The sequence below is a fragment of the Adiantum capillus-veneris genome, chromosome 22 (genome assembly GCF_014529385.1).
Source record: "Adiantum capillus-veneris isolate H3 chromosome 22, ASM1452938v2, whole genome shotgun sequence".
In the NCBI taxonomy this organism is placed as follows: Eukaryota; Viridiplantae; Streptophyta; class Polypodiopsida; order Polypodiales; family Pteridaceae; genus Adiantum; species Adiantum capillus-veneris.
The window spans coordinates 29,345,610-29,361,186 of NC_140952.1; the positions used below are offsets into that span (position 1 = coordinate 29,345,610).

General features: G+C 42.8%; 1 protein-coding gene across 1 annotated transcript; it reads left to right on the forward strand.

Annotated features, from left to right (window-relative positions):
* The first annotated feature begins 862 nt into the window (after window positions 1-862).
* Window positions 863-5,003, forward strand: LOC147429086 (pentatricopeptide repeat-containing protein At2g39620-like). Its single transcript, XM_086495198.1, has one exon. The coding sequence runs from the start codon at window positions 1,770-1,772 to the stop codon at window positions 4,596-4,598; it is 2,829 nt and encodes a 942-aa protein (XP_086351324.1). The 5' UTR covers window positions 863-1,769; the 3' UTR covers window positions 4,599-5,003.
* The last annotated feature ends 10,574 nt before the right edge of the window (window positions 5,004-15,577 follow it).

Here is a 15,577-nt window from a genome sequence, read left to right on the forward strand (position 1 = left end):
TACGTACTGGAAGCGTACGAAGACTAGACACCGGTCTCCTTGGGGTCCTATAGTGGAAGGCTTTGGCCTTAAGGACCACTGGATTGAAATAGCTAGGAATCTTAAGAACAAGGGCTTTGACACATTGGATTCACTTTAAAAAGGAGACTGGCTATCTTTGGAGCATCTAAAGCAGTGCAACAATCTCTCGCTCCAAAAGGAGATCCTCATCGAAAGATTACTAAAAAAACATCAAACCTAACCCTTCTTCCCTGCTCCACACCGCTTGATTGGAAACTTGGAAGTGGCCTGGAGAAAGAATATTTTGCTCGCCCAAGACCGAAAATTCATGAAAAGCTTTGCTCTTCAGAGATCTGAATAGAACACCTCAACAAGACCTGGTCCAAAAAGTGGGCAATTTGTAAGTCGAGTTAAGTAGTTGGAAACATCTGGAAGGCCAAATGCGAAGAGAGAGACAAAGTTTTCCTCTGGAAAGTACTCTTTGGATTTCGGGTTAAAGCTAAAGCAAGAGGCCTGGCTGAAGGTACGTGTGTGAGATGTAAGCACCTGGATAAAATCCTCACGCACCTGTTCTGGGGATGTCCTCAAATCAAAGTTGTCACGAGCACAGGATGTATACACATTTGGAAACTCCCTTCTTCAGACGAGACCTTGCCCTGAGCTCTAGATGCATTGACAATGAGGATCTTCTGATTGACATCTGCATAGTAAGAGCTACAATTTTGAGAGCAGTTTGGCAGTCCAGGAACGAGCTACACAAATGTTGTTCTCGAAACATGTTGGTGAAAAATCCATTGTGGAAGAAATAAGAATTGCAAACTTCTCAAGAAAGAGTCGTTTGGAAGTGTGGCCCCCTGACGTTTTGTTTTATGGAGTTCCCTGTGCAAAGATATTCGCCTCCTCACCTCTGTAGTCCCCACCCCCGTTTCATGGCCCCTATGCCTCTGTGTGTGTGTGTGTGTGTGCGTGCGTGCGCGCGCTGCCAAGAGTGCATCATCTCCCCTTCCCCACCCCCTTCTTCTTGGCCTTGCGCCTCCTGCCTCCTCTGGCTGCTCTCAAGACCGGAATGCCACAGGCTTTCAAGGTGTTGATGAACACCCTTGACGCTTAACCCAGACACATGGAAAGAGGCAGATGGTGCAACCTGCCTGTCGTGTGGAGAGAGAGAGAGAGAGAGAGAGAGACTCCTTCCCTCGCCCTGCCCGGCTGCTATCAACTTGTCAGAATTTTGTAGAGTGGTTGCTATCGACTCGTCAAAATTTTACTCTGCAGACATCGCGTGAAGATTCAAGAAGACGTCATGTAGAGAGAGAGGGGGAGAGAGAGATAGAGATGGCATGGAAGCCCACATGTGCGAGGAGAGACCGCTTTCCAAACCCACACTAACTTCCTCACCCTTCCCTTTTCCTTACGAGTTTAATGAGCCCATTTTTTGATTTTATCTCAGCTGGTACCCCCTACTCAAGTGAAGAAAAGAATAAGAGGACCTCTTACCTGGCAACTCACAACTGTTGATCGCCTTCAGAAATTGCGCGAGATGAAGTTGCTGCCTGAAGCCATCTCCTACGCAGCAGCAAGGACTTATCCCCCAAACAGCCATTCGCAAGAGCTAGAGACACATCTGCCTGCAGGGAAGCTCATTCTTTCATAAGTTCTTGCATGATAATCAGGAGCTTGTTCTCATGCTCTGCTCGTGTTGATGCTTGCAGGAGGCGACTTCAGCATGCGCATCATCCCAATGCGAACTTGCCCTCCAATACCTCTAGAATATGCGGCACAGGAGTATAGAGACTGACAAGAAGACCATTTTTACAAATCTTCTGAAAGTATGCAGCTCTGCACAATCTCTTACTGTTGGGAGGCTTGTCTATGAGGAAATTGTGAGAACGGGATTGGACTCCAGTACGAACTTTTGTAACATGATCATGAACTTGTACATGAGGTTCTATAGCATTGAGGATGCTCGTAGAGTTTTTGACAGATTAAAACACCCTGATGTTGTCTCTTGGGGCACAATGATAATGGGTTACACATCGCATGGGCATGGTCTTTGCGCTCTGGTTTTGTTTGATAATATGCAGGATAAGGGCATATTACCAAACAGTGTGGTGCTTCTAGGCTTATTAAAGGCATGCTTGAACTTAGGAGACCTTCAAAGAGCTTTTCAAGCTCATGATCAAGTTGTTAGATATGGATTGGAAGCTGACGTGATTTTGGGGAGTATGCTCATCAACGTGTATAACAAGCTTGGAATTATAGAAGAGGGTCTTCTACTTTTTCAGAAGTTACAGGATGGTAATATTGTAACATGGGGTTCACTGATCGCAGGTTATGTGCACCATGAGGATGGGCTTTCTGCTCTACAGCTCCTTGAACAGATGAAGCAAATGGGTATTAGCGCAGACAATTTTGTATATTCTTGTGGTCTCAAAGCTTGCAACCTCGTGAACTCCTTGGGACAGGGAAAACGTTTACATGTACAGCTTATGTACTGCAATTTGAAGTCAGATGTAGTAGTTGAAAATTGTCTTATTGACATGTATGCAAAGTGTGGCGAGCTAGATGCTGCAAACAAGGTGTTTGATAACATGGTGAGTCGGAGCGTGATCACATGGGGAGCCTTGATTGCAGGTCATGTGCAACATGGTGATGGTGAGATTGCTCTTGAGCTACACAATGAGATGCAAAAAGAGGGTTTGAAGCCAGATATTTTTACTTCCTCCTGCTTACTGAAAGCATCTGGGACCACAGGGGATCTACAGAGAGGCAGGTGTATCCATGAATATATTGTAAGGAGGGGGTATTCAGCAGATACCATCATTAAGAATTCTCTCATTGATATGTATGCAAGATGTGGAAGCCTGGAGGATGCAGAAAACGTATTTGAAGGCCTTCACAGTCTGGACTTGGTGTCATGGGACTCTATGATAGCTGGACTTGTTCAGCACGGGAAGGGCGTCTATGCTTTGGAAATGTTTCTAAAAATGCAGGAGAAGGGCATACATCCTGATGATGTTAGCTATCTTAGTATCCTGAAGGCTTGTGGTGATATTCTGGCAATTGAGCAAGGCAGGCTATTCAATGAGCAAATTGTGTTAAAGGGGTTTGACTCTGATATCATAGTCGGAAATGCATTAATTGACATGTACATTAAATGTGGAAGCCTCGAGGAAGCAAGGAGAGTGTTTGACAAGTTGCCAGAACGAGCCGAAGTTTCCTGGGCTGTCATGATATCAGGGTATGCTGAGCATGAGAAAATTTGGCCTGCCACTCAACTGCTGACTAGCATGTACAATGAAAATGTGTACTCAAATGATACCACGCTTTTATGTATTTTGAAGGCATGTAGCAAAATGAGAGCCCTAAATTCTGGCAGGCAGATGCATGCTCAAGTGCTTTCTCGTGGGTACGATGTAGACTTGGCTATTAACAACACTCTTGTTGATATGTATGCCAAGTGTGGGAGCTTACAGGAGGCTCGCAAAGTGTTTGATGTTTTACCCAATCGAACTATTGTCACATGGGATACATTGATTTCAGGTTATGTTCTACATGGTGATGGGCTGTCTGCACTTGGACTATGGAGAAAAATGTGTGAGGAAGATGTGATACCAATTAAGGTAACATTCCTCTCTATTCTGAAGGCTTGCTGCAGTGTAGGAGCCATTGAGCAGGGAAGGCTTCTGTACCACCACATTATATGGTCTGGGCTTGAGATAGACCTGAGTATTGGCAACACAGTTCTTGACATGTTTTTAAATTGTGGGATCTTGGAGGATGCAAATCAATTGTTTGACAATATGGAAAGTCCAGACTTGGTGTCTTGGACCACAAGCATTGCAGGAAAAGCTTATTGTGGAAACTACACTTCGGCTAGGCAGACGCTAAGAGAACTACAAAGCCGAAGATTGAAACCAAATGAAGACCTTTTTTTGAGCCTTCTTCGTGCCTGCAGGCAAGCTGGTCTTGTGAAAGAAGGTCATCGGTGCTTCCAATCCATGGTTAAAGAACATGGTTTGACACCTGGCATTGAGCACTACAGCTGTATGGTTGACATGCTTGGCCATGCAGGTGTGTTGAAAGAAGCAACAAACTTTATCCAGGCTATGACCTGTGAGCCAGATGCTGTAGTGTGGACATCTTTGCTAGCCAGCAGTAATTTTTATGGAAATGTTGAATTAGGAAACTTCTGTTTAAACAAGCTCGATGAGCTAAATAACCGTGATAGTTTAGTTTATGAACTAATATCTAAGGATGTGGAATTGCAAGAGGATCTTATTACATCAGATGAGCTGCAAGTAGTACCAGGGGTGCAACACACCCCTCAAGTGGTCTGGAGTGAGAATAGGGGCATGGTGGGCAATTTTGCAGTCAGAAGTAGCAACTACTTCGAGGATGATACATCTCTTTCGAAGGGAACGCACCCAAGTCAAGAAAAAGATATGCCTCATGTGGATTTTTCCTCACAGTCAAAACACGAAGTAATGGATCAAAGCAATAGTTTTGGTAATATTTGTGCAAAACAGGCTGGGGCTGTTGAACAGCAGCAAGTTGAATGTGACAATTGCATGCACTACATGGCAGTACGTGTATGCTGACAGTAATTACTTATCACTACCAATTGGTGATAGCGTTATGACAAGAGGCCTAGAGGCATAGATTTGCATATATGGCAGACCTATATTATGGACGTTGGCATAGGCAACAAGCTTTATCTGAGGTATGCCTTGTAAACCAGGCGCCATAGTGGCAACGTCTTTGTTAGCCAGCAGCAAATTAATGGGAATAGTGGACATTGGATTCAAGAAGCTTCTGACTTAACAAAATTATTTCAACAAACTAAACCATTTTATTTGCATGATAAATCATGTCGTCAAGGAAGATGTACATGTTTTTTTTCCCCTCAGGCTTTATTATTCAATGGGTCATCTCTTGATTCTTGACCTTGATTTTCCAATAGAATTAAATATGTTTTTTTCCATTTAAAAAAGATGTTAAAACCACGATGAGTATAAAGTTGTCATAACTATGTTTAATGAACGTACAACTTACATTAGGCATATTGAGGACTTGAGGAGAAAAATGGCCCCTACATGCTTTTATGCTTTGTTCTTTATTCTCACAATTTAACATAAGCTATTATATAGATATATAGTAGACAAAGATATAGAGAGAAAATGAAACTCGATTTGTATTAGATTAAAAGACTGTACAAGCTTGCTCCTAATGTAGGAGAGAACTAGCATCTAGGGCAAACATAAGTACAAACATGTTGCATGAGATCATCCCCATGGGTCAAGCTCTACAAAGGTGTGATGCTTTTGGCTACGCGTACAAGTAGGGAGTGCCACAAAGGCTTGTTAGCAGCTGGACACACCCAACGGCGAATGATACAGGATATTATTTTTTGTAATTATTTTTTAATTGAGAAAAACCGTCATTTCACCTTTGTAAATAGTGGGGCTTGCAGAAGCTTCCAGATTGTATTCCATTTTTGACATTTAGATTGAGTGAATGGTTAAATTGGAACCTTTGGGTTTGAAATTGTAAGGTATTTATACCACTTTTGACCTTAATCAAACAACCTTTGTCATTTTTAAAAGTTCTGTCCGTGTGAGTGAGCGTACTCTGTGTACGAAAGAGAGTGAGAGTCTTATCTTGATGCTACGCGCGCACCGATGGTCGGAATCGAGTGCAAAGAAGTGCAGTGTGTTGCCCCCCACAAGAGCTACGCGCCAACACCTACATTGCGGGTGTACGATCTGGCTTTGCGAACTCGATCCACGAGCTACATCTGGTGATTCGGTGAGCATACATTGTTTATTTTCGCATTTCAGCATATCCACGCGTTCGCATTTAGTAGAGCTAGACATTAGGCACTTTAGTTTTTGAAAACAACGACCTATAAATTTCGACCAGACATTCTACGTGATTTTGCACCAGGTGTTTAAGGTTGGGGTTTTGATTCATGGATCTTAGGGAGAGCGACCTATTGGTGTTAATAAGGTTTCCTTCAAGTTTTGTGGAATTTCCAGAACGATTGATGGGTATTTGTCTCTTGAAAGCGTTGTAGGAAATCTCCTCTTATGCACTCTTAAAAGCTGTAGCTTAAACATTGGGTAGAGACCTCTGTAGGAAGTAGTCGAGAGTCGGTCGAGTGTAAGTTGACACCCTATGCTTGCTTCCACGCGCTTGCGAGTTGAGCTTCGTCCTTAGCTGACAAATTTTGTTAGGTGACTGTGCTGACGGCCGTCGCGGCGTATCCGCCAACATTGGCGCCGCCGCCGGGGACGAAAACCATAGGTACGTGACCAAGACTAGTCCTTGAGGATAGGGATTCTCTGGCTTGTCAGAGTCTTGTTTTACATTTAGATAGGATCAGAGGGTGGAGGACTCTCTAGGTTTTAGGAGGAGTCTAAGGAGCGAGTGGCCTAGATCTCGACTTAGGTAGACTTAGATAGTTTTATGTATTAGTTGAGTTGGAGTGGTAGAGGCGGTGGAAGGAGAGCTTGAGAGTCCAGGGAGGCCAGGAAGCAACCGAGATACCAATATCACCATCTCACATGACGAGTAGGAGTAGGGTAAGTAGCACATCATGATTTATGATTTGGAGCACTTCATGCACTTTATATTTGTTGTTAGGCTCATCACAAGGTTGTAAAAGACAGAAACGAGTATTTAGAAGCTGAAGTGAAGTTCAAAAGTTTTTGTGAGTGTTTCTGAGAGAGCTGCAAAGCATAAGGAGTACTTCTGTCAGAAAAAAATTAAATTTTAAGCCAGGAGTCATCCTACGTGTAGGATGTCTACAGGGTATTCTGGTGGAAATTTTGAAAATCTGAGTTGACCAGTGTGTTTAAAAGGTAGGTTTTACCCTATTTTCACTTGGAAAGTGGAAGTTTGACCATCTCTTGACAGGACAAGGCCAAATAGAAAGGAAATTGCCAGACATCCTACCCAAATTGTGCCAAGGCATTATTTTAAGACCAAAACCATAGGATGGTTGCATGAGCATGATCTGCATGATTTATTGAGTGCTTGAGGAAGGTTTCATCTCAATTGGGTTTGAAGCAGACTTTAGCATCTTTGACTGAAAAGGGCTAGGATAGCTAAAATTGGGGTCTTTTGAAATCCAAACTAAAATCTAAGCATAGCACTGGGTTTCTGACATCAAGGGAAAGCTGTGGCTCAAGTTTGGGGTCAAACAGACCATATAGACATCCTACACGTAGGATGTGTTCTGTGTGATTTATCACTCCAAATCCAACTTTGAGCATACCAAAGTGATCAGCACCTTAAGAGGATTCTGTGGTTTAAATTTGAATCCATTTTGAGCAGTTAGACATGCTACGCGTAGGATATCTATTGCATGATATTGAAGCCAAAAACTGACTGTAGGCATAGCAGGGTGTTGTATAGCCTGAGGCAAGCCTCCTAGTCAAATTTGGTCCAAATTGGAGTTGATTTGACTGGTCAGACCAACATCAGGCTGCTGGAACAGATTTTTGATCAATTGACCAGCTTATAGGTGTCCAAATCAAAAAGTAAAAACAGCTGTGGACTCAGCACATCAAGGGGAATCTATAGTGCAAAATCTAGGCAAAACAGAGCAGGTAGACATCCTATGTGTAGGATGTCTACAGGGGCTTAGTAAAGAGAAAAGCTGACTGAGGACATAGAGTGATGTTCCAATTGAATTAAGAGTTCCAGAACTTTTTTCAGAAGTGAAATTGGACCTTGTTTGACCTTTTGACCGGGCAAAGACGGAATTAAGACTTTCCATGTAAATTGACCAACATTCGAGGGAAGTACAGTTCCAGATTAGCAGACCTAATCAAGAACATCAGAAGCGTATAAAATACAGTAGTGGTTGAGGTTAACCCTCCAATTATACCAATCATTACTAAGACCACCTCTAGCGGTTAAATGCTTTGATTCGATTGCCGAAATTAAACGCTTGTGTACAGGTATATTCAGCGGCAAAGCAAGAAGTTGTGCGAAGATTGATCCTTTGCAAGGTGAGTGGTTGGATTTGTGATAAATTGCATTGCTAAGTTTGATGAATTTAAGATCAGGAAGACACATTGCTAGAGATCAAAAGGTGGTAGGTGATCAAGGTAGCTTAGTGTTCACCGAGGAGAGTGTAACTCAGGCAAGGCTAGATCCACTAGCACCGATCATTGAGGAGGGTAGTGATATTGAAACTTCATCAGATACGTCCTTCTTCATGATGGGTAGTCAACAGAGCCAGGAGGTTTCTCCGATGAAGGACCAATGCTAGGAGGAAGCACCTCCCAAAATCTTTTGAACGATTCCAAGTTCACTATAATCTTCTTAGAAGGAACAAACTCGAGGGGAGCCCTAATTTATCCTGACTATCGAGGACGCAAGTGTATTTGTATTGAAGAAAGACCTGCTCTAAGACTAGAGATAATTTGAGTTTATGATGATGGAGGTAGATTCCGAGACGAAAAGGGGAACCACTATTGGATAGTTAGTAACCCTGAGGATTACAATAGATATGGAGATAACGTGGAAAAAGGAAAAATGATTTCGAAAACTCAAGAACCGCCTCCAAACATTGATCGACCTGGAGCTCTTTTCATGTATGATAAGAAAACAACCAGGGTCTCTACCTATAATGAGAATGTGGGAGTTTACAAGCATGAGAGAGAGGGAGTAGTCTCTTACTTTTGATGCAAAGAACCCTACCTAAACGAATTAAGCAAAGACAAGGTTCTTTACTTATTCTCTTATGAAATTTCTATGGGGAAGGATATCATTTTTGTTGATAGGTACGGGCGAGAATACAAACGTATTCTCCCAGAGGAGGTAGAAAAGGCAACAGTTTTAGAAACATCAACATATGCCCCCGAAGAAGTTCCAAGGGTCACCTACACCCCTAGCAAATCGACAAATCCATTTTGAGAAGAGTACAACGCGACCTCACATTCTAGCCGACAACAAACGTCCAACTACCAGAACCAACAAGCAACCCAACCATCATTGCAGGCATGGCTTTGACAAAGTGTAACATTAGAACAAGACCGAAACCGAGATGGTTATCCAGCCGCACGAGGGCTAAGGGATTTACAAGAACCACCACTCTATTCACGGTATCAAGGTGAGAGTAAGCGAAAAACTCAAGAGTCAATAGAGCCTGGAAGACAACCCATAGAACGAGTTCGAAGAGATGAACCACCTCTTGCAAAAACCATCATAAATTATGGCCTAAGGGCACCTCTCGGAGAGGAACCCTCCCACTACCGAAGGCCAGAGGAGGTATATCGATTGGGACGAGGAGAACCAATGATGAGATTTGTAGACCATCGTAGAATTAGACCTTCTCAGGTGCAAAAATGGGTAAACAAGAAATACACGGGAAACAGAGATCCTAGAGATCATGTAGCAGCCTTTGTGCGTGTAATTAGAGTTGAAGAGGTGTTAGACTTCCCTACCCAATTAGCAGGGTTTGCACTGACTCTAGAGGAGGATGCTGCTACTTGGTTTGACTCTGTGGAGCGTAGAGACTTTGAGTCTATGGAAGAGGTGTTTGACGAGTTTATTGAGGAATTCTCACAAAGGGGGATAGCTTATAATACAGTCTCACAAATCCATAAATTCAAACAGAAAGAAAAGGAATCTGTGCGAAAGACAGTCCTATGACTAAAAAGATATGTTAAGTTCTGCCCTGTGCAAGAGCTGCCAACTCATTCCAGACTTATGCTTATATTTATTCAAGGACTGAGGAATGTAGATCTCCAGAAGGACTTACATATGAAGAGGAGCACAACGTTAATTGAGTTAAGTAAAGAGGCTCTTTACCTTGTAGACAATTGTGCGGTCTACAAGGAGGGTGAATTCAAGGATCTTGACGACGATTCATCCTCACAACAAAGTGGAAGTAAGTCCGCTAAGACAACACCGAAAGGAGAAGTAGCTGTAAGCCAGGAGCAGCTTGTAGAGGAAGTGCTAAAAAAGATTAACCTGTATGCCAAACCTTAGGCTAAACAACCAAAGTGGTGTGCTATTGAACAAAAATGAACAAACCATGTGACAGAGGAATGTTATTATAACAAGGGATATGTGAGAGAGAGACCTTATGCTCCCCAGGCTCAGGTAGCATCTCCTCAACTTCCACCGATGCCTACGTACCAAATAGGAAACCTACCAGGACTTGTAGGTGTAGAAAGACCACAACCAGCGTTGGGACAGCAACCACCCCTACCAGGATTACGACCAGTCGGCATAAGATACACACCAACAGTAAATGAACCAGAGGAGAAGGCTTTGGTACCTATGCATGCATATTACGAAGATCCCAATGGATATGCTGCAAATCCTGTCTATTATCCACCGAAAGAACCCCCAACACCAGAACCGTGGAGCATGATGGGAAGTGCAGGACCACCAACAGTTGCACAGGCAGCAGGGAAGGAAGATTAGCTTGGATGAACGAACATTGTTGTTCATAGCCAACGGAGGCATGGGCGGGCAGAGACATGCATACCAACAAAGAGAAGCTCAAGGAGCACCTCAACAGCCTAAGGGACCCTGCTACCTACAAGTGTGGTGGAAACCATTGGCTAAGAGAGTGTCCTCATGATGAAATCATTAGAGTCAACGCATATTGCACCGAGTGTGGAATTACTCATTTGATTCATGATTGTCCTAAGAACCCAAGAAAAGGAGAAAAAACTACCTTGAACATGCTAGAAGCAGTGCCTTCTAGTGGAGGGTCAGAAAACGAGACAGTAATACCTATTCAGGCAGTGACACGAGCCCAAGCTCAAAGAATGACAAATGAAACCATAATTGAAGAGCCAAAAACTGATGTCCCAAGTTTAGAAATGAAAAATCAGAGAAGCACTTGGAAAGCTAGAAAGGGGCGTATGAAATCCAAGAGAGAACGAGAGCAAACGGCTCTATCCGAGGAGTTAAAACACACAAAGGATAGATTAGAGCGGTTAGAGGATCTAACTAGTTTAAGCTCACACACTGTGGCAACCATAGCACCCAAGGAAATAGCAAAGCCCAAAAGTGTAGGATCAGGAGGATTAGTGTTGGCAGAAAAGGTAAATGACCAATTAGACGCACTTTTAAAAGCATACGAAGCCAGACTCAAAAACAACCAAACCCAAGAGCAAAGACAACCCAAAATAAAAAAACAGGGGTTGGAAATGTGTCGAAAGATGATTGAAAGAGCCCAATCCTTGATAGAAAACCCGCTTGGTAAACCTGCAAGTTGGCACGAAGTACTAGCTCCAACCCCTATCAAAACAACTTTAGAGAAACAAGTAGACACGAAGGAGAGACTCACGACTGCCTCTGAGTCTAGGAGAGAACCTATCATAGTGCCAAATACAACAGATGAGACAATTGATGGTTTCCAGCCTAAAACATTGGTAGAAATGGGTAAGGATTGTAACGGTCTAGATGACCTGTGGAAGCAAATCCGTGATGCCAACGAAGCTAACAGGGTGAGCTACCAAATGAATAGCACGAGAAAAGAGGAAAATGAGATCTTACCTCCTATTAAAGAATTTGAGGCAAGATCACAATTGAACTTTGATACGCATTCACAAGGGGGCGACCAGGGATCAATTAGTTTGGGGCACAGCCAACCAGACTCGCTAAAAACTCTCCCCTCTTACCTAGGGGAGTATGAAGCCAAGTCTGAAGTGAGAGCAATCCCATCTCAAAGACTTTCTTCCAGCAGAGTGATGAATTCACAAGGGTTGATTGAGTTATTGTCTACCCCGTGGCATGCACAATCACTTTAGCTGAACTCCTAAGGCTACGGCCAAACATGTGGACCACCGTAGGCAAATGTTTAGAAAAATTTGGAGTAAAAGACCCCACCTCCAAGCTTCAAGAAGGGATCAGAGAATTGGACAAGTCTCAACTAAACACTACGCTAGTACCCTTAAACAAGGTTGGAGAATATTGCGAGGGAGAAGATGGAAATACCACACTACCGGTAGAATTCCAAGGAGTAGTTTCCAAAGCTATTCTTGACAGTGGAGCAGGAGTCGTTATCGCCACCAAGGAAATTTGAAAAAAATGGGAAACACCGCCTTTGAGAGCTACCAGAATGAAATTGCAACTGGCAGATGGGTTCATGGAAAAGCCTCTAGGACTTTTAGAAAAAGTAATTGTCACCTCGTGCGGAATCGAGTATGAGCATACATTTGCAATAGTTGATTTTGACAAAAAGAACAATTACGAGATCATCTTGGGAAGACCATTCATGAGACAATTAAAGATGGTCCAGGATTGGGGTTACGACCACATATACCTCAGACATGGCGAGACTACAATCAAAATACACCTAAAAGACCATAGTTACAAAGATGTGAATCAGACATTAGTGGAAGAGTTTGATTCAGCTACATTGGCAGGGTCCGAACTCCCAGCATGGTTAGGGTAAAAAAAAGAGCTATGGATGTGCGGAGCTTCACATTGTGGGAGCTTAAAAAGAGAGGAATGTGTCTTAGGAAGAGCTATTGAGGACAAGGATTACATTCCGGAACCTTTTCCCGAAGATGGCTTAGAACCTCTGGAATGGGAACACATACTAGCAACATTGGATGTCTGTACCATTACAGATAGCCCAACGATAAAATTTTACGATAAGGACGACTATGATGTTCTACCCTATTACATGGTAAGCCTTATACCAGCAAAAGATAAAAATGCAGAACCACCAGAACAAGAAGAGTTTTATAACTCCTTTGAGCATGTGGAGGTAAATAAAGATGCAGATAACAAGTGTTCAGATACCTCAAGCAAGCATGGGGAGAAAACAACGAATATCAAGTTTTATGATTTTGCCAATCAACACCCTAGACGCCAGGAACGATATAGAAAAAAAAGAGTAAAAAAAACAAAATTAGAGAGAACCTGATGCTCAGGATAAAAGATATAACTCACTATCTAATGCTTGTCAAAGTAGAGGATTGTGTAAAAGACCAAATATCAGGAAGATTCTCAAGAGTACGAAGGGAAGGAATGCAAGAGGAAATAAAACAAGTACGGAAGACTAAAATAGAAACAAAATCAAAAAAATCTCAACAATCAAAACAGGAAAAAACAAAAGACCTAGAGTGGACCAAAATGGAGCGTAAAAAGAAATACCAAGAACTAAAACAGTTTTTACGAGAGGAATGAACTATTGAGGGAGAAAGTGATGGTAAGGAGGAGCCAGAAAAAGGAAACATGAATGTACCATCACACTATCGAAAATTCACCATCCAGGACAGAAAAATCATAATGACACCACCAGTAAAGGAAAAGAATAAACCAGGAATCTTACGATGGGCCGGAAAATGCAAAACGGATAGTACTACAACAAAAGAAGGTGTTATCGATGCAGATATCGACGCGGTCCGTCGCTATGCGCGTCGCTATCCACATCGCTATGAAACCAGTCGCTATTAGCAACGCTAATAGCAACGTGCATAGCGACGCATAGAGCGACGACCATAGCAGAAAAAGTTTTTCTTGGGCAAAGGGCAGGTAGCCTTGCCTGTGCCCAATTAAAAGATGGACATAGCCACAGCCAGACTTCCTGCCCTCTGCCCAAGAAAGCGAGCAGCACCAAAATATCAACCATGCTCCCGCGCGTAGAAATTTCGGTAGAGTTCCCTTTGTTTTTACATAAACTTTTCAAAAAAAACCATATCATGTATACGCCTCCTACATGCTATCCATGTAGGATCTCACATGAGATTTAAGGCCAATGAAAGACAACCGTACCAACTGAAAATCATAGCCATAACTTAAAAGCATAACCATAACGAACCATAACCATAACTTAAAAGCATAATCATAACGAACCATAACCATAACTTAAAAGCATAACCATAACTTAAAACCATAACCGGCTATAATCACTTTGATCAAAACCATAATGCAGATAACCATAACCATAAACAAAATTAACAATAACCATAAGCATAACCAGAAAGAGAAACAATAACTGTCTATACAATGACAATGACAATAATCATAACCATAAGGGAAACAATAACTATCTGAACACTAACTGTTTGTACAAAAAAGAGACACAGAAGCGTGTCTGTGTCTCACAAAGCATATAGATGAAATCTGGTCCACTAATGACTAGGCGTCGCAACCTGCACATAGGACAACTCACAAAATTAGTATTGATATTACTTCACATATACTGACTTAATTAAATCAACTCACACATATTAACGTCTCACCTCAAGCGATCAGCGAGATTGTAAGGCCTCCCAGTCTATAGGCTCTCCTGAAGCTTCAAGATCATTCAGTACTTCATAGATACCTCTGCGATATCCATTTGACTCCTCCTCGCGTGATGGAGCTCGATGCATCGCAAGATTCTGCGTTTATACAAAAATCAAAGTAATAAGAATACATGATTCATCGCGTTTTAAAAAACGCCATAGTTAAGATTGGATTAGAAACTCACAAACTCATAGCGAAAGGTATCGAAGCCTCCGCTGCCAAGATGAGATGTCCCCCTAGTCATCTGTCGTACCTGCGCGGCCTCACGCTGCTGTCTGAACCGCGTGGCCGTTGTCCGCTCATCCTCCTTGATCTGCAGCCACGTCTCATGTGGGATGCCCGAAGGCTTCGGCGAGCCGGTCCTGAAAGCCTTCCGAGCTGCATCTCGTCGATGTTTGATGGTGTCCTGTGCAACACCCTTGATCCACCGCGCCGAAACAACGGAAGAACCCGGAGTAGGCTGGTACTCTCTCAGGATGGTCTCCACTATGTAAGTGACTTTTTCCTTTTCTTGCTGATCCCAAGACGTCAGAATGCTGGTCGAAAACTGCAGCTCCACGAGCTGGCGAATCCGATGTCGCATCTCAGTCCCGACTCTATCCATGTTAATAGAACCATCTCCCCGTACAGTATAGAGCTTGGAGGCACTAGGATCGTGTGCCCCCCAAGGTGTCCGAGGTGTGCCAAGAGGTGTGTCCGAGGTGTGTCGAGAGGTACTTCATAGATACCTCTGCGATATCCATCTGACTCCTCCTCGCATGATTATGAATGTTGTTTTAATATATATATATATATATATATATACTCCTCACAATGTAAACTACCTCGCATTCTCTAGTCTTGCCCAATCTTCGTACACCTCGGTCCAGAGGTGTACGGAGATCAGGACCACCGGGTCAAAATCTTGTCTTTATTGGTCAAATCCTATTTGGGTAGACACATACGTGCACTCCCAGGTGTACATGGCAATGCATGTAGCAGACAAAACCCCTTTGCCTCTTTTAGTTCCACAGTTTCTTCTTTGTCTATGAACCCACCTGCCTCCATTCCGAGGTAGCCTGTTAGAGAAAGCTTTCCAATGCCGCACTTGATGAATCATATATTAAAGCATGACCATTTTTGTCATTATTGTAATGTTTCGTCTGTTTGCAATTTTTTGCACAGGTTTTTCCAAGGATATTATGCCCATCCTGGTATTTTTTTCACCACATGCACAAGCCATGGAAGTTCTCAGCCCAATGAAAGTTTTCTACCTGATTGTAAACTGGACGGGGCCTCCATGTCCAAAGCCAGAAGATAATGTGGA

Bases quoted from the DNA above. Each gene is read 5' to 3' on its own strand.
- LOC147429086 (XM_086495198.1), top strand. From the start codon at position 1,770: ATGCGGCACAGGAGTATAGAGACTGACAAGAAGACCATTTTTACAAAT.